This window comes from Cimex lectularius, unplaced genomic scaffold, assembly GCF_000648675.2.
Source record: "Cimex lectularius strain Harlan isolate CLEC.00 unplaced genomic scaffold, Clec_2.1 scaffold191, whole genome shotgun sequence".
NCBI classification, from domain to species: Eukaryota; Metazoa; Arthropoda; class Insecta; order Hemiptera; family Cimicidae; genus Cimex; species Cimex lectularius.
Genome location: NW_019392842.1, coordinates 250,767 through 274,508, shown reverse-complemented (window position 1 = coordinate 274,508; position 23,742 = coordinate 250,767). Strand labels below are relative to the sequence as shown.

Sequence of the window (23,742 nt, the reverse complement as noted above, 5' to 3'; positions counted from 1 at the left end):
TTCCAATTTTAGTCGAAATAGTAAATCGAGAGATTTTTTGGCAGTTTGTTGAATTGTGATTTAGCGGATCGTGGACCTTTGGCCAGTAAGAAGGTTTGCGGTTTTCCCTTTTTTCCTTTTCTTGCCCAACCGAGAAAAACAAGTTTGTTTTTATTACGACAGAAGAAAAGACGTCTTTAAAGAAGTGATCACACCCTAAGCCTTCACGGGGACGAGAATGGGCCGAATTGCTCTCCCAAGCCTGGCTAAAAAGGAACAGGGACTTTTAACGCCAAACAGGGAAAAATCAACAATTCAGCTGAAAATTTTCTATTTCATGTGATTAACGTTAAGACGGAACAAAATTTATTTTTGTATTTTTTGTAATTAAAGTAATAAAGAATAAATAACTTAGTAAATTTAACTTTTTAATTATGACCTTATGAGCCCTAACTTTTGAACAAATGTTATCTAACTCTTAATTAAAATGATTTATAAAAAATAGAGCAACACACACCGGTAGTAATTAATAATTGTTAAATGAGAAACACGATCTTATCTATGGTTATTACTGGCTACTTAAACGTCCAGTGGATGATGCCAAGTTCACATATTCTGGCTGAAATTTGTCCCATCCATCTTTGTAAAGCAAAGTGGAAGTCATTATCGTATTAAAGTTGGGAAACTTTGGTATAACAAGTTGCGAATCTTAGGGCGGAATCTCCCATAGAGAATCCTCGGCTGGCTGGCTAGACTGGACTTCAAAACATATTGTTGCTTTAACTTACACCTGTTTAAAACTTGGAACAAAAAATTTAATCGAAACTATTTACTTGTATGAAGTAAAAATAAAACAAAACCTACGCAACATTTTTGGAAGCGATAAATTAATGTATTAAAACATTCGCATCGACCACATTTTACACGCTCTATTTTCACAGTTATAATTTTTATAAAAGTTCAATAAGTTATTCAAAAATCAAATAAAACCCACAAAGAGTGTTTTATTTCTTTTTTGTCTGATATGCATTTTAACGTATGTTTACTGGAAATGTAAAAGGTATAGGTCATTTTCATTTTTCATCGTAATCATTTTTACTCGACGTTATTGGTATATTTAATTAATTAAATTTAGCACAATTTGTGTTTTTAATTCAATTAAATGAAGTCCTCTTAGCCGTGTACTTACTGCAATGTTTAAACGAAGAGCTTTTGCACAGAAAACATTGTTTACACTTAATTAATCTTTATGTAAGGTATTGGTCGAGATAAAAAGTTAGTGTCACCAGCGGGATTCGAACACACGACCCTCCGCTCAATACGCCGCTACTCTACCACTTGAGCTATCGTGACTTCACGTGCGTCCACTAACTTTTTATCTCAACAAATACCTTACATAAAGATTAATTAATTTATATTAATTATTATTTTTAAATAAATATGAATTAATTAAAAAACGTTATTCGGTCAATCGGACCACGAACTCTAATGAATTGTTTACACTTTTTTTTCTACGATCAGTAATTGTTGAAAAAACCATGGGGCACTAGTGTCACACCTTTATATAAATATGATCATTGCGCTGATCTACAAATAGAGTACAGTAAATAAATTTCTTGGAATTAGAAAATATTTTGGTTTTACCTTGGTCACCCGATCACTCGCTAAACGAATTGTGCAAGTGTCAGCGAAAACAATAGTTAGTCAGAAAATAAAAACAACTGTCCTATATACAGGGTGATTCATTTTTTGACGAACCATTGGAAAATCAACGCGGGTGCGTTTAAATCTGACTCGAAGCTTATTTCCTTTGATTAATACGTTAAAAAAAGGAAGTGAGTCAATTTTCGGTGCTCCTAGGAAAATCAACGTTGGTGCGTCTAATTATGACTCGGCAGATTTTATTTTATTAGTCTCGTACCAAAAAATAGGCGAGTCACTTTTCGAAGCACCATTCGTTACAAATTAGTTTTAGTAGGTTGAAAGATAAATTAACGAAACCAATATTATTAAAACATTATTCAAACACAATGTAAAAATTTAAAAAACAATTCTTCACAAATTAATCTGATTAAGGTTAAGAGTATTTTTTTCGTCCGATCATCGTTTTACGATTAGGCTACTGTGTTGCAGCAAATGGAGGTCTGTTCGAACAATTATTATAATGATTTTGAATATTTTTGATTTGTTGACAAAGGAGATTGTTACAGTTATTGAATTTTTTTACTTTACCAGAAAAAATACTCTTAAACCTTAATCAAATTAATTTGCGAATAATTTTTTTTTAAATTTTTACATTGTGTTGGAATAATGTTTTAATGATGTTGGTTTTGTTTATTTTCCTCCCAACCTACTAAAATTAATTTGTAACGAATGGTGCGTCGAAAAGTGACTCGCCTATTATTTGGTACGAGATTAACAAAATAAAACGTGCCGAGTCATAATTAGTCGCACCAACATTGATTTTCCTATGGTGCACCGAAAATTGACTCAGTTCCTTTTTTGAATGTTAAAAGCAAATGAAATAGGCCTTGAGTCAGATTTAAACGCACCAACGTTGATTTTCCTATGGTGCACCGAAAATTGACTCACTTTCTTTTATTAACGTATTATTCAAAGGAAATAAGCCTCGAATCAGATTTAAACGCACCCGCGTTGATTTTCCAATGGTGCGTCAAAAAATGACTCACCCTGTATTTCTTGCGATGGATTTTTTCCACTGTTCTTTGGAATAAATTGTTAATACTAGAGTTAGCATAGTATCAGGTTAGCATAGGTCAAGATGATTAATAGCATTGTTATTGATTCGTTCATTTGATAAACTGGTAAAATGTAAGGAATAAAAAGGTGGATAATTTAATAATCTATCTATCATGATAATTTGTTGTGCTCCCATTAGAAACTGGTCGTTGTATTAATTAATACTTACGGATGGTTCGTGTTTATGCAGATCATTCATCATCAAGGATCGATCTTTTTCCGATCGGTCAAATTTTCAACAAAACGGACGTATAATGAAAGCCGCAAGAAACAAAACGGCCAAAGGGTTTGAGTAATAAGATGATTTCCGCGTTGGTGCTGCTGTGAATTCAAGATTAGACGTCTCCCTCCTTCCTGTGATAATTAATGTTTGCAATCTTAGAGCTGAGTGAGATAACCGGAGAATTACGAATTACATACGCGGGTAATAAATGACGTTACCACCAAGACCAATTACGCCGAAAGTTTTACTAATGACATTGAACACAATGCTAACAAATTCCAAACACAATAATACAATTTACATGTTAAATGATTTTTACTTTCCAGTTCCTAATTACGCCCTTATAATACACTGTCCATCAAAATAACCGACCTTGTTTAAGAATTACGATAAACTTCAAGGCCTTTGTATTATATAGCGTGTATTCTAATGGTAGATGTAAAATGCACTGTCCATTAAAAAAATCTATAAACTTGGTTTTTGCACAAAAAAATGGTCAAATATTTTCTCAGCCTTTTTAGGTAACAACCTGTGCTAGGTCTAATTTTTAGAAAATTTTACGCTGAACAAGATGCCTTTTTAAATATTTCTTAGCTTCAATTATACATCAGTACATTCAAAATTTTAAAAATAATCAATTTTTTGCCCTTTTTCAAACTTCAAATTGAGCTGTGGAGCCAGAAAAGCGACGCCCTTTAGCGATGGATAAAGAGAGTGATCGATTTTTTTCATAAGCACGTAAAAACCATGTTTTGCCTAAAAATCGCGAAGAACTTGAAAACGGTTGAGAAATCTTGCCAAGTTGATTGTACCTAATTGAAAGCTTATTAAAATTTCCTATCGATTGATAAAGGCCGTCGCTCCAGGACGATTTTCTGACTCCACAGCTCAATATGAAGTTTGTATAAAAAGTGCAAATATTGACATGTGCTAGAAGTTTTCAATTTACCGAGAATGACTGAGTCTAGTAAAACATTTAAAAAATCCGTCTTGTTCAGCATACAATTTTCTAAAAAATTACGCTTAGCTCAGAACTGTGACTTATAAGGCTGAGAAAATATGCATTTCTAAAATTTGCCAATATTCGTGCAACATAGTTTTTTTTTTTTTTTTGATGGGGAATGTATAAATTTTAACGATAATAAAGTGTCTAATGCACTAAATGTAGTCCATTCTTTCTCAGATCTTCACTAATTTCATTCCAATCATTCAAGAGAAGAAAAGTGTAGCCACACACACATTTTTTCCTTTATCAATCTATCGATCTCCACCTTTATTTTCTTCTTCCAATTACATCTTTTTATTTTCACTTACCAGTTTACTTTTTAGGTAGGTAGAGATTCGAAGAAAAATAAGTTGCATTTATTTGGCTAAATATACCTAAGGTAGCATAATAATCGTGTAAGCAAATTAAATCAATAAACTTTTTTACTTATTCAGATATCGTGAGGTGCGGTCTGGTGTGATGTAGGTGAACATTTTCTTTATCGTGCCAACGTTTCGATCTTTATTGAGATCATCTTCAGGGCCTGGGATTTATAAACATTGTTTATATTTAACAAATACATGTAGGATGTGGAAAAAAGTGAATTTATACAATGCAAAAAAATATATTTTTTATATACAATCAAAGTATTTCTACTCACTCAATGCCTTTGTTTTCTGCGTAATTGTGCCATTCTTGAGTTTCGTGTTGACAGTGCCAGTGAGATATTGGTGTTTTATGTTTATATACGTTGGATTTTGAAGAGGTGGGGAAGAAAGTCGGTATAGGCCTTGAAGATGATCTCAATAAAGATCGAAACGTGGGTACGATAAAGAAAATGTTTTTCTGAAACCCACATCACAGCAGACCGCATCTTACGATATCTGAATAATTATCGACTAACGGTCACTAATAACCACAAATTTTTTACCTTTTTCAAAAAAGAAATGTCACAATCATTTATCTTTCTTTTTTTGTTTAATAAACAATTTCACTTTAAAACGTGTTTAAATTTGTACGACTCGCTATATTTTCATCAGTTTATTGAATTTGGCCTATTTTTTTATTGAACTAATGAACCAATTGAGCGTATAATTCTTATGATATAACACGTATTTTAGTTTGTTGTACAACTGTTTTACAAGCATGATTTAAAATATGAATTTCGCACCTTAGCTTATTGATCCATGAGTCATCCAATCGAGCTCTGTTGTATTCTTATCATGTTGTAATTTCTAATATTACGTCTGACTTTAATTATTTTTTTGTGTAATAGTGAAAACTTATCTTACTTTACGAATAATTTGTGTCTTCTCTAATTTAGCGATGCTGGCTTTATTGTCTTTATATTCTCCTCTCTCCGTCGCAATCTTTTCTCTCTATTTCTTAAGTATTTTGTTTTTAGCACATTCTCGTAATTTAAGTTTTTCTTGCTTGCTCTGATTCACTTTCAAGCTCTCTGGCTGTCTCACTCGCTCTCCTCTCTCTCTCTCTCTCTCTCTCTCTCTCTCTCTCTCTCTCTCTCTATCTATCTATCGATCTATCTATTTATCTATCTATCTATCTATCTTTGAATTTCTCCCTCTCATAACACGCTCCAATTTTGCTAGGTAAAATGAAACGTTCAATTCAATTATTTTTCAATCGCTTCATTCTCTCTCTCCCTCCGTCCTTATTATTTGTTTATTATTACACGAAATTTATCGCCTCTACCTTAATCCGCGTTAATTTATCAATTCATTTCATATATCTTTCTTTTTTTACTCAATTTTCTTTAGTAAGTGCAAGATCACTCAATTTACAAGATTGTTGTGTTTTACGTACACGTTTTTATGAGGTATGAGTACGTTGCAACCAATTTCTGTACAAAGATACGGTTCAAAGAAGGCGGAATAAGTTAATAACTTCTAGATTGTCTCGGTGTGCAATTACAGTTTCCAGGCTACGGCCCGTTATCGGATCTCAGATTAGGCTGGAACAGGGCTATCGTCTGTAATAACCCTTTTTGCTTTGACACGCGAATAATAAATTCATCCAGAGTTGATGGCTTACGGCCGAAACGCCACGGCGAAGTTTATGACCCTGATTTATTAGCGCTCATTGATGGTCGATTCCTTTTAATTTCTCCTTTTGGATTAATTTACGTTTATTAGGTTTAATTAGACTTTTAACTTTTAGAAAAAGACACGAAACCGTGGGAGAAATTACAATGAGCGGAAAATAGTTCAAGGCAATATAAATGTTAAATATTAGATGAATTGTGACTTCTTTTGCCCTTGATATTTGACACAACTCATCATGGTTTAGAACTGTATGTAGATGTAAAATCTTAACGTTCCATCTGTCAGAGTTCCGTTCACTTTACACCACTGTGCACATGCTGCTTCTTTGCCTGTCTGCACAGTGTGGGGGACATTATTACTGCTTCTTTCTAGCTAAAGTGGTTGTGTTTGGGTGTCGTCCTAGGCGTAGCCAAGGGTATTTCTCTAGGAAACTGTGAAACATCAAGGAGATGTTTCCCAGTACTTTTAAAGTTATCGTTCAGTCCTCCCTGACAGGCTGTTACTGTCATTTTTCTATCAGGTAAAATTTCTATCTTCTTATAATACAATAATGGACGTATCTTTTTTACAACATATACTACCTCTTATCACTCTATCTTCTCTTCTCAAATACTCAACTGTTCGAAGCTTTTATATACAAAGCCACCGCAACCTATTACAAAAATACTGCAAGTGGAGAATCAAACTGAACGAAAGAAAATAATTTCAAATTAATTCTTAGTTTTAAGAGTGATTGTATTAAGAATGAATAGTTGTTATCGCCCATCAGCTTAAGCTCCGCTCATTTTTATCCAGTGTTACAAATGCACTAATGGCGGACACTATTGCCGCGTTTCTTAAGCTCGGGTGCCGTCCTAGATTTAGCATAGTCGTTGTAACGGGTATAGAATGATTTACTAAGGAATCTTCAGATTATGCCAGGATTTATTACCTTATCATCCAATCCTATATGAAGAGAGTCGCGAAAGCCGAGTGGTTAAGGCGTCAGACTCTCGGCTAGTAGATCCCGCGGTCGTGGGTTCGATCCCCACCGTCGCCTCTGGACTTTTTCTGACGCCTAAGGGGCCCGGTGGCCGCAATTGAAAGAAATTGACACGGCACACATCAATGGAAGGGGCGGGATCGGATCTCAACGACCCTCAATTTGGTCCCAACCCCCTTCTCAAAAATGAGTTTCTTCGATGGAAGAACACCAGTACAACGGGAGCTGAAGTTCACATTTGTGTTGCGAGCCCTCCCCCAAAATATGGAGCCAGGGATAAAGTACAATAAGCTGTACAGCTCAGCTGCAGTGCTCAGAAGGGAACTCCTCCAGTCCTTGGTATAAAAAAAAAAAAAAAAAAAATCCTATATGATAGTCCTTTTATTAAATGCAGTAAAAGTAAGTTGAAGTCTCTCAAGGTATCTTTTGGTCGATTCTGTTTTCAATATACACTTCCAACATTCCACGTTGCCGTAGCTAACCTCTCTTCTCGTTCCAATCTCTCTGTTGTAATGTCCTACCTTTACAGTCGTGAAATTTGATACTACTGGATATTACTGATTTAGAATCAAGCTGAAAGAACTAATACGTATTCAAATCATATTCGCAGAAAGATGAAAAGGTGAACTGCACGGAGTGGAAAGTATTACCAAAGAAAATTTAATAATTTGAGTGAGGATCAGGTAAATGGTCATCGGATGAAAAAAAACGTGCCGAGATTTCGCCATATCAGGGTAGTAATGGTCCTGTTCAAGATTTACAAAAGTGGAAGAGTTTAAAAAATTTTTAATGGTCTTGGTACTTGCATATTAGCCAAGGAACGTGATATCATATGCAATGCGTATTCATTTTTTTTTGTAAGAGAGAGGTTGCGAGAAAAGAAGGTCCATGTACGATGTTGGGAATCGAACCCACGAACGCTGAGAGTCTAACACGCCATCCACTCGGCTACCACGGCCCTCTAAATTTGAAATTGACAAGCATTCTTACATGCCTCAGAATGTGGCATAATTAATTTTAAATATAAAAGTCGGTGGACATTACAAAGCGTTTTTTATAGATGACGAAACTTGTTCTCAAAGTTATATAAGACGAAAGCTCGGCACATTTTTGTTATTTTTTTCATCCAATGACCATTTACGTAATCGTCACATAACTTGACACACATTTAAAATTTAATACGTTAAAGGCAATCTTTTTTTTTTTAATTTCAATAGGGAATTTAAACGTTGTTTCAGAAATAAATTTTTTATGTGTGATTTTTAGCTATCTGTTTTATTGGATTTTTGAACACAATGAAACAAAAAACTTGATATGCTTGTAAATTATATTTAGGTTAACATTTGTTTTACTGTAGTTTGAAAAAACAAACTCAGGATTTCATCCGATCATGATAAATAAAATAATAAATTATGGACAAGGGCTTTCTTTTAAACAAGAATTTTAAAAACCTATCAACGGTTATATTTGTCGAATATATTTTCTAAATGTACTGTTATAATTGGGTATACATTGGGTATAAAATATTAAAAGAGGATTTATTTATTTTTAAACGCACTTTCCTGTACTATCCTAAATCAGATTTAGGTACTTTTAAATCGTTTATAACCCATTCAGACCGCAGTAATAACCTTATTGACAGCTTATCAATAATGAGGTTTCATTATATTTATCAGTGCGTGAGATTTTATGCATGAATCAAACAAACATATTTGCAAATGCAATTAATTAATAACTTTTTGGTTTATATTTTTGTAAAGGCTTATTGTAAAGTTTTTACACAATTTTATGTCTATTTATTTTCAGTAGGTAGTTTGCTCGTTAATGCGAAAAATTCACTAACAGTATCATCATGATTGAAGTTCAGAAAGTTGGCCCTTTGAGCCGTTATGGTTGCAAGTAGCTAGGAGAATCCAGGGGTTGAAGAAATTAATAAAATCCTTCTTCTTTGTTGTGGTCAAGATCTTATCGAGAAACTAAGGAAGGACATGCCTGTTGAATATTCAAATTCTACTGTAAATATACCACGCCCGTGTGTGTAAAATATCTACGTATTCAGGATGATTTGCTATATGAAGATGATTAACACCAGGCTATGAATGTAATAAAATGCCGGAAAAGTTTTAAACTTCTTTCGTTGAGAAAGTACGGACGTGTCATTGTTGTAGTTGTTTTAAATTACACATTTTAGGATTAAAAATTACGTTACAGCGACGTAAAATATTTACGGGGCATAATATCAAAACTGTTTAGGTTGTTTATTTCAAGCCAATTGTACTCAAATTGGTCACAATGACTTATTGTACGACGTATTTGTCTGAATTTCCATTTCCTACTTGTTGTCGTGAATATATTCTGGTTTGTTAATCCTATAGCTTTAGTTTTATTTTTTATCGTAATCGTTGTTATGTACTATTATCGGTATGTATGAATTTTTTTGGCCTATAAATATGGGATGAGAAATGTCTTGTTCCTTCCTGCAGAAGAGTTCACTTCGGCGATCCGCATTGGAATCGGCGGTTGTGAAAAGTTGCGAGACCGCTCGGAGGATCCGGTTAAGGACGGAGGGAAAACCGCTAAGGAAAGTAGCCTGGAGTCTTGTCCTATTATGAAATGTCATAGGGTTTAATGCGTTTTCCGTGTTTTCCACAAATGGGGGTGGAGACTCGGGGTAGGCTATTTTTCTCAAAATTCGCCCTGGTGACATCGATCTTTAAAGAAAATTTTGAAAATTACAAGTGTTAAAATGGAAATTGTTTAAACACCAGCAACACACTCACATACAAAATAATTTTTTAACAAGCAACACACACATTACTTAATTTAATGCCTCAAAATTTCACGCAAAAATATAAAAACATCAACAAACAACACCCACATAAAAAAATTTTCTAGTGCCATTATTGAATGGGATTACATATTTAAACAAAATATAAAGGAAGTTAAAATGAAAAAATAAAGAATTAAATAAATATTAAAAAAAGAACTATTTGATAAATTTGACAAGAAACTACAATAACCAGTGCTATTGAGTTGGTTCATTCAGTCAAAAATCTTTTCTCATCCATAAAGGCAACATATTTACCAAACAACTACACGTCGTTAATAAAAAAATACAAAAATTTCATAACCTTAACTTCATTAACTATGAACCAGCTAAAACGACTACAAACCATTATTCTTAGGTACATGTTAAAACAGCAGGTAAATCTAATTCTATCAGATTACTTATATTATTTTCATGTTCATTTTTAATATTTTTATTTAAAATTTCTCAAAAAAATCTAGTTCCATCCGTTTCTTCTACCATTAACACCAGCTAATTACGATAATCAATTAAAACCTTAGCTAAACACCAATGATAACAAAAAATACACTGCCCACTAAAAAAAAAAAAAAAAATTATGCTCTACAATTTTTGATGTCTTTTTCCAAAAAGTGGACCGGGAAATGACAATTCTTAATTTTTCTTACTTTGACCTTTTGGGATGGGGAATGTTCTGCTGTCGATACCATTTGTTTATTTCATCACGGAAATTCTCATTTTCCTTTCCATTTCACACTGTTGTGGCAGTTTGGCATCGAATTACGTATTGAAATAGTAGGTTCATCTATGGTAAAATCGGGAGAGAGAGAGAGAGAGAGAGAGAGAGAGAGAGAGAGAGAGAGAGAGAGAGAGAGATCGGTTTTGCCACGAGCAGTTAAAAACCACGTTTTTTGCCGTAAAATCGCGAATAACTCGAAAACGGTTCAGGAATCGAACAAAGTGGGAGGTGTCTAAACACAGGTGGTCGGTTTATTTATTTATTTTTTTATATTTTTTTTTGTTAGTTGGCAGTGTATTTATCGTTAGGTTGCTAGTAAAATGAATACAAATTTTAACTTTCAATTAAATAAGGTTTTTAGTTGAGATAAAAAAGTCATGGACACGAGCGGGATTCGAACGCACGACCTTCGGCTAGATACACCGCGACTCTACCACTTGAGCTATCGTGACCTCGATCCACTCGGACACTAACTTCCCATCTCAACCCCACCTTTTCAATTTTCCCTCCTTTTTGCCATTTTTCAAAACAAATTTTAACTTTAAAAGAAGCAACAATCGGACTCAACCACCCCACGAGAAATGAATCATTAGGTTTTCGTTTCTTGCATACATCGGGGAAATATGAGAAAAATTTGGTATATTTCTTAAATGAGAAGATTTTAAGGTAGGTTTTAGAGGTGGGTGTTCACTTGGAATAATCCACTTAAAACCTAGACAAGTTTGACAACTTATCAAAAAGCGGGGTTTACCAAAAAATTGTAATGTATGTTATTTAGCAACCGGTTGTTCGAAAATTTGTCAAATTGGAATGTTAGCGGTGGATCTGTGTTTTTATTCGTACATTTCATGCCGAGAAACGCGCGGGCAACTCCCTTCATCCTGATGATGACCGTTTAATACTTGAAATCCTGATTGTTGTAAACAACAAATCTGTGAGTAGAAACATAATTTACAAAAAGCGAAAGATTTAACTTTTAAATATTCGGTGGGTCTCGCAGACAGAAAGAGACAACTTTTTACATTAACCATTTATGTTTAGAAGTCTAATTGACCAAATTAGTTCTTTCAGTTAATTATTCTTTTTATGTACAGTCCTGGTTGAGATTATTCCTTATTAAAATAACGTGGGGTATGCCCGTATTCGAAATTAGCTAGAGTAGCATATTTGAGTCGTATGCCCTTATTACTTGACCACAGTAGTCCTCTTTATATACTTTTCCTCTTTATTTTCATTCTCAGTAGATATTTCAATTTTTATTTCAGCTTTCTATTTGATGTATTATTTTCGACAAAACTTTATATTATCTCTAATTTTTCTTACTTTTATTCATGTTTCTTACTTCATTATTTATTTATATGTTATGAGAACACTACTGAGTTCTATGAAAATATAAAATAATAGGAAAGTGCTTTAAATATTTTAAGAACGAATTTTTATAAATAATAAATATTTATATTTGAATATTTGATAGGTTTAATAGTGAGTGTACAGTCTGTCTTCTAGTGGATAAACGTATTGTCTAAATTTTAAATATGACAAAAATAAAATGTTTGTTTGAACAAAATACCGTGGCTTTTAGACATTAAGCTTTAATATGGTTGATATTAAATTCGCATAAAAATAAGGAAAATTTACAAGAAGCTTTTGGTAAATTTTATATTGTTTAATTGTTTATTTACTGGTCGATGACAGTTTTGTATCAGCGTGTTTTAAAGCAAACTGTTAAGAACGGTTTATTTGTTTTCAAAAAGAAATGTTGGGCTGAATAATTTCGGCAGATATTTCTTCGTGAAAGGGAGAAGTGAGATGAGACGGCACAACGGCTGTTTGCCTAAAGGGCTTTAAAAGAGTGAAAGCCCTTTCGGCGATGAAATCCATTCAATCGTCTTCTGCATAGAACGTTGTTGATGTGGACAAAGAAATACTTATTATCCACAGTCGAAACATTTCAGAAACGGTGTCTTCTTAATAATAAAAAATAGTGTTTTTAATACATTAATACAAACAGCTCATTTATCTATTTGTTTTTTAAAATTGAATATAATTTGGGAGATTTCGTGAAGGCAAATAAAATGTAAGACGTATTAAACAGTCTTACGGGAAGAATCGTCTTCAATGGCGAAATTTTCCATGTTTACCTGTTTGTTTTGAGAGTTTTTTTCTTTCCCCACATACGGATTCATTTTGTTCTCCATTTGCATTTTGTAGCATCTTCTAAATTTCCAGCCTCAGAAAATGCTCGTTTGATTTTCTGTGGTGTTCGCACTTTCTTACGAAACTCAATTAGTTATATCACGGAAAAACTATGATATTCGACAAATGTGAAGGTGTAACAAAAAAAGAAAGACAAAGATATCGAGACAAAAGTATATATACAGAGTGTCGTTTTTAGATGGCCTTGCTGAATTTCTCATGCGCCAATGACCCTATAAAAAATATACTTTGTGTTTAATATTTCTTTAGTCTAGTTTCATATTTTTATATTTTTTTAGACAAAAATAAACGGGGTGGCTCAGGCCCAGTTCAACTTCAAAATTTCAAATACAACCTTATACATCCTGACACATCATTTTTAAGGATTTTTGCACTGGAAAGAATGGTGCAATCGGATTTTAAAATGGCCAAAAAATGACAAAGTTATGGCAAACAGTTTGAAAAAAAAAGTCATTTGGTTTGCTATTTATTAATCACATGTCATGGCCTGTCTTCCGTAAAGATGCAAATATTTGCTCTTTTTAACCACTCTTCACTGTCGCGTAGAGCGATAGAGTCAAGGGAGATGGATTGACAAGAATTTTCTATCCTTTGCCGCAGTTCTTCGACTGATGTTGCTGAGTTGTGATTGATGTAGACATGGTTTTTTAAATGGCCCCACAGAAAATAGTTAAGAGGAGTTAAATCGGGTGACCGAGGAGGCCAACAGATCGGGCCATGATGTCCTGACCACCTATCTAGAAGTGACGATTCAAATAACGAATGTAAAAAATTGCGTGTGGGGCATCGATCAAGCTGAAGAGTTATTTTTTTTCAATGTTCCGAGAAACATCATCTAATATTGGCCAAATCTCCCTCAACGTATTGAGGAACTGAGCAAAATTTAATTTATTTTCGAAGAAATATGGCTCAATTAATGTATTTCCGAGAAATCCACCATAAACATTGATTCTGTGAACCACCTGATGATGACAAGAGTACGAAATTCTCGGATTTTCTTCTGCCCACGTTCTAAAATTTCAAAGGCTTACTATGCGATTGGTCAAGCGGACCACGAAACCTAATAAATGTAATAAGTAAAATGAACTAGACTTCACAAAAGCTCTCCGTGGCGATTTCATTTGTCGCCGAGAATCGAATACAATATACTTTTGAAAATCGGCAAAAAGGAGGGAAAATTGAAAAAGTGGGGTTGAGATGGGAAGTTGGTGCCCGAGTGGATCGACGTCACGATAGCTCAAGTGGTAGAGCAGCGGCGTATTTACCCGAAGGTCGTGGGTTCGAATCCCGCTTGTGACACTGACTTTTTTATCTCAGCCAATACCTTAATTAAAGGTTTAATTAATTGAAAAGAATGCAGCAAAATATTCACCTCCTCGTCGAAATTACGATTCCGGTTTCTTTTTGCCATAACTTCATCATTTTTTGTCCAATTTAAAATCCGATTACACCATTCCACCAATCCACAACCGCCATCAGCTTAAAAAATCCTTTAAAATGATCTTTCAGTATGTATAGGATCGTATTGGAAATTTTGAAGTTGAACTGGGCCGTATATAATTTTTCTACAGAAAAGGTAAAAATTCGAAACTGGAACTACACTAAAAAATATTGAAGATGTATTTTTTCATAGCGTCATTGGTTTAAGAGAAATTCAGCCGGACCATCTAAAAAAACACCCTGTAAATATANAGAGAGAGAGAGAGAGAGAGAGAGACAGTTATAAAGGAGAGATAAAATAGAAAAAGAACAAATTAATGAATATCATTTTATTACAAAAATTTAGTACAACCTCTGTTCAAATCAACGAGACAAATACTGAGAGAGAAAAAATAAAAGAGAGAGAGAGAGAGAGAGAGAGAGAGAGAGAGAGAGAGAGAAAAGAGAGTGAGAGTGTGAGAGAGGGAAACAAGTAAACTTTTTTAACTTGTATTAACCGTTAATGTGAATTGAGATTTGTTGAATTTTGAAACGTATCGTTAGCATTACCAACCCTTAAAATAAAAATCATTTAGTTGAATGCAATAATTATTCCAAGAGTAGTACCGTCAAAATAGATTATATATGTTTTTTAAATATCCTTTTCATATCAAATTAATTATACTAAAGGAAGTTGTTTTGAATCAATTTACAAACTATTTTAATTTATTACTAAGTACACACATTTAAAAATTCGGCAAGTTATTGTTTCGGCGAATTTCAAGACAGTGGTTAGAAAAGAGCACGGAAGGAAACGAGAGAAAGAGAGAACCCGCATAATTACAAACCCCATAATCCGGTACAGAAATGTTTGAATAAAATTTCGATTTAAATTCACCTAAGATTAGAATACGCGCGTTTATTTAACGCCGGGGGGAGTTTTTCAACGGGATCAGAACCGTGACGCAATCCGGGGATTGTAAGAAGGCTTTAAATGGAAATCCAAACGGATGCACAAAGGCATCCCTTCTGGGCATATAAACAATGATTTAATATATATTATAATGTAGCCGGCGTAGAGGACGGCATTACGTATTGTGGGCCGACAAAGTGCCCGCTATAATAGAACGGTATAATTCATGTGTGCTCCAGGATGGTAGTCACCTGATTACTTTGTCTCAAGCATTATCTCGGCCCGGTTTATTACCAGGGGACCATTTACAACTGACCTTAAATCTCAGCGAAGTTTATCTTCCCGCCGGAGTGTTTCAATCATGGTAAAACCGGTGGCACAAAGGACTTGTACGTATTGTCGTTGATAAAATAGAAGTTGTTAACAATATGAACAACAAAATAATATAAATTGACAATACATATTTTTTATCTTGTTAATACTGATTAAATATATTTATTTATTACACCCGTGCGTAGTTTTAATATAAAAAAATTGAACGAAATGATCTGCTTCAAGAAAAGTTATTCGTCCAAAAATGACCCAGAGTGGAGTCATTATTTTCTTCACAAAATGAATCTTTAAATTTAAAATATATATATAATGTATTAATTAATTATTAATTTTTATGGGCGTTTTAACGGCTACGTTCATTTCACGCCCAAACATTTAAACCTTCTTTCTCAGTTTACTCCAAACATTCACTCATATACTAATCTATCCTATTGCCATCCAAAGCTTTAATTTAGCCTTTTAAAATTCTTATGTTGGAAGGCAGATTGTATGCAAAAATCTCATTTTTAATTATAAAATTTATTCCTGTTATTTAATTTCGAATTTTTGTTCCATAATTTAAGCATTTCCCATAGGCTTGTATGACCAATAATAGTACTAATAATTGAGTCAGACTAGCAAGAGTTTCAGCATGAGTATAGGCTTATTGTTATTATTTTGTTCTTCCCTTATTCATTAAAAAACACAAACATATTATAAAGTTATTATTATAAAGTTCAGGGTCGAAGGACAGTATCTATTTTTGGCTCTTTCATAATACAATATGTAAGAGAAATCCATTATTTTGCATTACTGTACCGCGTATTTTTTACACAGTCAATAATATTCAGTTTCTTCAGAATAGAAAGGTATATTTTTAAGGTTTTTATATATTATGTAAACAAATGTTGAAAAATATTCCCGTAGAAGTTGTGTCACATGCCTCAATAATTGTGAGATATTTTCTCTCCAAAATTTGTTTACATTTCTTTTCAAATTTTATTAAGCGTACTGATAATTTAAATTATCAATTATACTTCACAGAGCAACATCTTTAAATCTTAGAAACAGCAAATTTTACCATTGACAACTTGGTCAAAATATAAATCACTTGCGTCTTTTTGATCGTCAATTCACTAAAAATTTCGGTTACATGTTAACAAATGTATAAATGTATTCAACATATGAACCACTACAATTTGCAATTTTCAACGTAATTTTCTAATCCTGTTCTTAAGAAGGTTCTCAGGGTCTTGATCTATGTTATCTATGATCCAAATGTTCGACGTGTTTTCTGTAAAGTGCTGTAAAGCTTTTTCATTATTAGAGTTTTGCAGAACCCGGAATAAGTGAAAATCTGTAGTGGCAATGTCAGGAAAATACGACGAGAGATGATATTTTAAATTATCAATTATACTTTACAGAGCAACATCTTTAAATCTTAAAAACAGCAGATTTTACTATTGACAACTTGGTCAAAATATCACTTCCGTCTTTATGACTGTCAATTAACTAAACATTTCAGTTACGTGTTAACAAATTTATTTATCAACATATGAACCACTAACATTTGCAATTTTCCACGTAAATTTCTAATTATGTTCTTAAGAAGGTTCTCAGATTCTTGAGTAAAGCTTTTTCATTATTAGAGTTTTGCAGAGCCCGGAATAAGTGAAAATCTTAAATGGCAATGTCAGGAAAATACGACGGGAGGGGTCCAAGCCAACAATTTCTGGCGAGTCTTAAGTCAGAAACACACTTACCCCATGCTACGCCATGCGACGCTACCCGATGCTACCCGACGCAAATCCAAACTCCGATTTTCCATAAGGTTGCATTGCCCCGTGCACATCTACCCGATGCTATGCCACGCTAACTTACCCGACGCTCTGCGATCCCCACTGTCCTGATTTTCGTCTGGTCAAATCGAGTACAGTCGAAGACAAAAGAACCGGACACTCATATTTTTATTCAAACTACATGTATTATTGTCGTTATATTAATTACAACATACTTATTTTAATATCAACCAAATTAACAGTGATTAAAAATTAATTAGTTTTTATTTAAAAAATTAATTTTAATCGTTTGGTAGAAAATTAATCAAAACACCGGAATACGATTTTTTGATATAATGAATTTAACTAAAATTTATTGCACTCGCTGCGGCGGTAATACTAAAATTGGAACAAGTTATTACACGGTTTTGCTCATAAAATTTAATTAACAATTTATTTCATAGTTTTGCTCATAAATTACACCATAAACTTTTTTGTGTTTGATTTCGGCAATTTTTGTTTCTTCACTAAGAACACCAGAAAAAACGAAAATTATTTTAAACTAATAAAATTTATGCATGTGGGATACTGTAAGAAAAAGGAACATCATAATAACAGATATTAATTTTACAAATATGTTTTATTTTGATATGTACAAAAATAATAGAATAAAAAAAACAGATACAAGTAGAAAAAGTAAAAAATACAAAATATAAATTGATGAAAAAAAATCAGATACGTCTTCAAAATTCCTCGTCGATTGGGATGTTGTCGATGTACTCGTCGTCGTCATCTCCGTGGTCTTCCTTTACTCCGAAATGCTTCAAACTATCGTAATAAACCCTTGATTCGTCTTTTCCTAGGAACTGACTCAAATGAAGGAGATCTTTCAATTTTGCAGCTTTTACCGGAAGTCGTGTCGGGTACAAATTTCGTAGTGGTGGCGGATTCATGGTGTTGGTAGCTTCTTTTTTTCCCTTTCTTATTGCCTTTCCTTTTACAATGTTCGTGAGTCTGAACGAGCCAAAATAAGAAACTTTTGAATAAAAAATGTTAGGGTTTGATGTATCCATTTTTAAAACACGAATCGGTCTCGTGGGAATCGAGCATTTGGGTTTGTAAAAATTGGAAAGATGTTCTGTCCAATTTTCAAACTGCATGTCTTTTCCACAGTGAACTACTTTAAATGGGCTAGGCTTCACTCTGCTTTGCAGCAATACTTCCCGCCAATCCTCTGGAATTTCAACATATGATTTAGTGTTGACGTATGACATGTTCCGATCGCATTCCATGTATGAGTGACCTCGTATTGGAAAAACCACTCTTACTGTTTCAAATCGTTTAACTCTGTGGACAAGATAGTGCAAATAACGGAATACCGTGAAGTTTTTATTTTGCCCAGAGCAAGAGTCAGTGAATTCCACAGGAAGTGGAGTTAAATCGTTTTTCCCTACAACTTGCGGAGTTGGACTGTTTTTCCCCAGACCACCGACACTTTTTCTTTAAAAATAAAGGCCTTTAGCGGGTTTTTTTCCAAAACAGCGTATTTCATTCGATTCGTCTCTTCTAAATCTACTAGATAGCGTTAAAATCTAAAATTCGAAAAAAATGGAGTTATACTGTTTTTCCCCTGACCCCTTCCATTTTGTAATGTCGGGTAGCATCAGAACGGGTCACTCATATTTTTTGTAGTTCATTTCAAACTAAGAACATGTCATTTTGTCGTTATATTAATTACAACATGTTATTTTAATGTAAACCAAATTAAACGATCAAAAATGCATAAGTTTTTATAAACATTGTTTAATTATGATGGTTAGGAGAAACTTTATTTAAAACAATTAAGTTTAACAAACAATTTATTAGATGGTTGGGCTCATAAAATTTAACTAACAATTTATTAGAAGGTTTTGCTCAAAATAGTGCATTAAGAACAAAAGATGCGTTGCGATTGTGATAGTGATTATTGTGATAAACGCTGTGGACTGTACGCGACGTGTGCTTGCGTCGGATAGATGTGCATACCCCACCAAAACGTGGCAAGGCGTCGTGTAGCATCGGGTAAGTGTGTTCCCGGCTTTATTCTGGTGGTGAAAAATCTCCTTGTGTTTAACCAATGCCGGACAATTTTGGTTAATTGCTACAAATGTGGGGTGCACACTAGAATTAACGGCTTGATTGGGCGGAAAAAGCTCATTGACGCACCCGTTTCCAATCCAATCAAATGCACAACATTACCTTCTTAGGAAGTAATACTGCTTTTGGAGTAGTTAACGGTGGGTCACTGCGTTTTCACCAGGGTTTTCTACGATCGTTGTTGTATAGAATTCACGTTTCATCTCCAGATTTTAAATTTTTTTAAACTTTGATCGTTTATACCGCTTCTATAAGGAAATCGCAGATAAAAGGCAGACCAATTACTTCTTCTCAGTCAACATGTGCGACACTCTATCGCTGACAAACATATCCAACTTTTTTCAGGTGGGGTGAAACGCTTATACGAGATGTGTTAAGTGTTTGTGAGATTTCTCGAGTCGTTGAATGAGGGGTTGAATTTATCATCGACAGTTGAAAATCCCCCCAAAACGCTTTGAGTCTTCCCAATCAAAATTTCCATCTCTGAACCGACGGACGATACTTTCCCTTATATATTCATCACCAAACCTCACACTTTTTTCGAACAGTCTGACCAGCGGTTTTTTTATTTGTGATAGTAAAATGACATTAAATGGCGAACATTCCTTATTTTTCTTTCATTTGTAGTGATTATTTGACTTTTTTATAGTCGGAGGATCGTACCTCAGTGAATCATGAATAAATAGAACAAAAAACTTTATCTTCTAGACTAAAAATATTGTAATTATAAATTATAAAAAAAACGATCAATGCTTAATCACAAATTATATAAAAAAAATAAATTCCGAATCACAAATTATAAAAAGATTAATGCTTACAATAAGAATAAGAAAAATACACAAAGGAAAAATTAACCAAAATTCTTGTGCATGCACAAACAGAAACACTTACTGTGTGTGTTGTGTACAATGTACCTTTAACTAAATTAAAATCAAAAAACATAAACTGATAACACTTTATAATCAATTTTAAAACTTAATACGGGCCACGTTTTTTCTTCTCACTTTTTCTTCAACAAGAATGGGCCGGTCAGCCCTATCTCCTCTTACACTAGGTCTATCTTTTCTATTCGTCCCCATGGTGGGGAGAAATAGCGGGCTTTATGAAATCAACGTTATACATTTTAAATTAGCAAAAAATATTGTAAAAATGGAAGGGCTGACCGACAAAAGTACCTTAATTTATCTTTTTCCGAATAATTAAATAATCATTCTTCAAAACGAAATATAAATAAATTCGAATTATTGAAAACAGTTAAAGGCTTATTTTTCAACAATCTATCTTATATCATGTTTTAAATTAAAAAATTTGGATATTAAATTTTTAAACGATCTTGTTTTGTTTTTTTCAGTTTTGCCGACGAATGGGCCACACATATCGGGCGAGAAGAAACAGTACATGATAGGTGACCAAATCAACCTCAATTGTACATCGTCGAAGTCCTACCCGGCCTCGGTACTGGACTGGTATATCAACGAACAGCTGGTAATTTCATTTTTATTACCTACTATTAGTAAAAATAATTTGTTAAGAAAAAATAAATATGGGTTATATTTGTAAAGAAAATTATTTAGATCATGAGTATAATTCAATGCTAATAGAATATTAAACATCTTTTAACTTTAGCAAAGTCGACAATTTTTAAATTTCAATAAATATTTAATAATTTTTCCTCGGTGGCCCGTCTATAAAATTAACTTACTATCTCACGACAAATAAATAAATTTTTTATATAGTGTGAGTTTAATTTCTGTTCCTCCATTATATTTTTTTTATTGGGGCATTGTTTGTTATAAACCGCGAAGTACGTAAAGTTTTATTTTGTGTTTAGAGTTTCATGAGTAAAAGTTTAATCTAACTCACCAGAATAACGATAAACGAAAAAAAAGAAGCTTAAAGGAATTAATGTTGACAAAATTGATTTCTTGACCTTTGAGAATTTTGAATAATTCCAAAAAAATCTTAAAGCTTTTTGTTTTAAGAAATTTAAAAACCTCTTAGACATCCTTTGGAAATTGTAACAATGACTCGTACAAGAAAACATGTAACTCATAGTCCTTTTGGTAAAATTGTGCTGAAATTCGCACCAGGTTGAAGTGCTCTTTAATGGGCAACATACAGAGCGACCTGTTAATCAATGTTATTTGAGAAAATGTTTTCGAAATTTTTTTGTACCATGAGCAAGAAATTTACTATAAATGAAAATGATAAGTACATAATTGGTGATTGGTTTAAGAAGTTGGCGGAGATTTCATTTATCTAAAAAACAAAGTTGGGAAAAAGTTTTTTTCTCGAATAACTTAAGAAGGTTGCTCCATATGGAAAATTGTCAAAACATCTATAAAAAGAAAGTATTGCCATGTGGAATAGTTAAAATCCTATCCGAATCCGTTATCTTGAAGCGTTGGATCAAAACGTTTTAGTTCCTGATAAACTAAACAAACAAATGAAATTCATGGGCAGAAGTTAAATTTTTCCTTTATAGACAGGATGGCAAGTCCCTCTGCGGACTTTGTGTGTTATGAAATTTATTAAAAAAAACAGCTATTGTAATATAACAAATAATAATTTAAGTGTGTTCTGTGTACAGGTGCCCCAGAGCGGTGTTAAAAAGTACCCAGATACAATTCACCCACACGGCCTCATCACGTCGTCTCTCGGACTGACCATGACGGTCATGCCGCAGCATTTCATTGAGGGGAGTATGCGGCTAAAATGCGTGGCGAGCTTGTCGCCCGTTCTCTGGAAAGGCGACAGGGAGAGCGTCGTGCAGAGTATGGTCTCTCTTCTGGACAACCGGGAAGCCCTGTTGCTGGGTGAGTCTTCCGTTTCCTGCCAAGGGAAAAGAAAAATCGCTGAAGCGTAATAAGGGAGATGATGGGATGGCTCGCATGACCACTCTTGGGAAAAAAAGGGAAGGGTCCTTTTTGTTTTTTTCTGACATTCATGTTGACCTAGATGGAAATTATCAGTCAACAGGCGGATAAAGCAAGGGGCCACACGTGTTCCTACAATCTACAAACATTCACATTTATGTTTTGATTGTTAACAACTCTAAATTAAGTTTTCATTAATCATTAGCTTTTAACATATAACTTTATAATCAATGACAATACGGATGAGTCCAGTTTGGAAAAATTGTTTTCATCGCAAAAAAACTCATTTAAAATTTTGACCAATACAAATGAATACATGAGAACAATGAAATTTTCAAAATTGAAATTCCGTAAAATCATATCAATATATCCTATATATTCTACGGAAAAACATAAGCTTTGAATGTGCGTAAATTATTATACAATAGTTATTCAGAAATCGTGAGAAGCGGTCTGGTGTGATGTAGGTTGGCCACTCTCAACACGACACGCAAGAATGGCACAGTTACACAGAAGACAAACATTTTGATCCCTGATGATGATCTCAATAAAGATCGAAAAAAATAAACTACTTTGACGTAAAATGTTTTGTTTTCAATTATTCACATGGGCAACTAAGATCATTTCTCATCTTTCAAAACACAATATTGAACTGCACTATTCATATCTCAAAATACTTTTCTAGCTCGATCATATATCAATTCGAACTCGCCTAATTAAAAAAGAAAGTAAGCATTTACATTATGAGATTTACTCTGGTGTTCTGCGGGGTGATGAATTAATGACAGGTGAAATCACCCAAACATAATTTTTATGTAAAAAGTAAAAAACCGTTGAACAATTAGTTCAGAAAAACTTTATGTATTTAAAAAAATAGCTCGGTAAATTTGTACCTTTAGATTCCGTAAAAGAAACTTTTCCCAACTTTTTGAAGCAAATAACAATGTAATTTTAGCATGTTTACATATTCGCGATAGTTGAACGTAAAAGGAGTGCTTTATAATGCCAAATGGGGCTTCTAACTCACTCCGTCGAGAAACTAGGATTTTTTCCTGGAAGAAATGGAGTTGTCTAATTGAAGAAACAAATTGTCTTCGTTAGCTATGAATCTTTTTAAAAAAGTGGGTTGTTTTTGTTTGTTGTTTTATAAGAAATTTTTTAAAAGAACGACTCACCTTCTTCTCTAAAGTCGAGCTTTGTTTCAAATTTAATATCTTATATAATTAAAACGATGTGTTCACTATTAATAAATCTGACCTTTTTGTTAAAATGTTAATTTTTTTAATGGACTTAATATATAAATTTCTCCGTCCCCCATGCATTTTTCATCAGAATTGAGATCATTTTTATTATCTATGTTAAAATCTTCTTAAATAAAGATTGAGTTATCTACTAACATTTAAGAACCAATTGATAGCCTTTTTCCTAGAATTAGAAAATTTAAACTTTAAAAACTCTTTGATAATTTGAAAAATTAAGTACGATGTAACAAAACATACTAGACATTTTTCTGAAACTTACATCACACCAGGCCGTATCTCACGATTTCTGAAT

General features: G+C 33.4%; 1 protein-coding gene and 1 long non-coding RNA gene across 4 annotated transcripts in view; one reads left to right on the top strand and one right to left on the bottom strand.

Moving 5' to 3' along the window:
• LOC112127538 overlaps nt 1–4,434 on the bottom strand; it is a 55,026-nt gene extending 50,592 nt beyond the window's left edge. For all 3 annotated transcript variants that reach the window (XR_002910613.1, XR_002910614.1, XR_002910612.1), the window contains exon 1: nt 4,395–4,434. This is a non-coding gene — a long non-coding RNA (uncharacterized LOC112127538). The remainder of the gene's footprint in view (nt 1–4,394) is intronic.
• Nucleotides 1–23,742, top strand: part of LOC106664932 — a 205,050-nt gene that overhangs the window by 170,922 nt on the left and 10,386 nt on the right. Inside the window, exons 5-6 of the mRNA XM_014391023.2 lie at nt 20,664–20,797; nt 21,903–22,128. Of these exons, the coding sequence (XP_014246509.1) occupies nt 20,664–20,797; nt 21,903–22,128 (360 nt within the window). The remainder of the gene's footprint in view (nt 1–20,663; nt 20,798–21,902; nt 22,129–23,742) is intronic.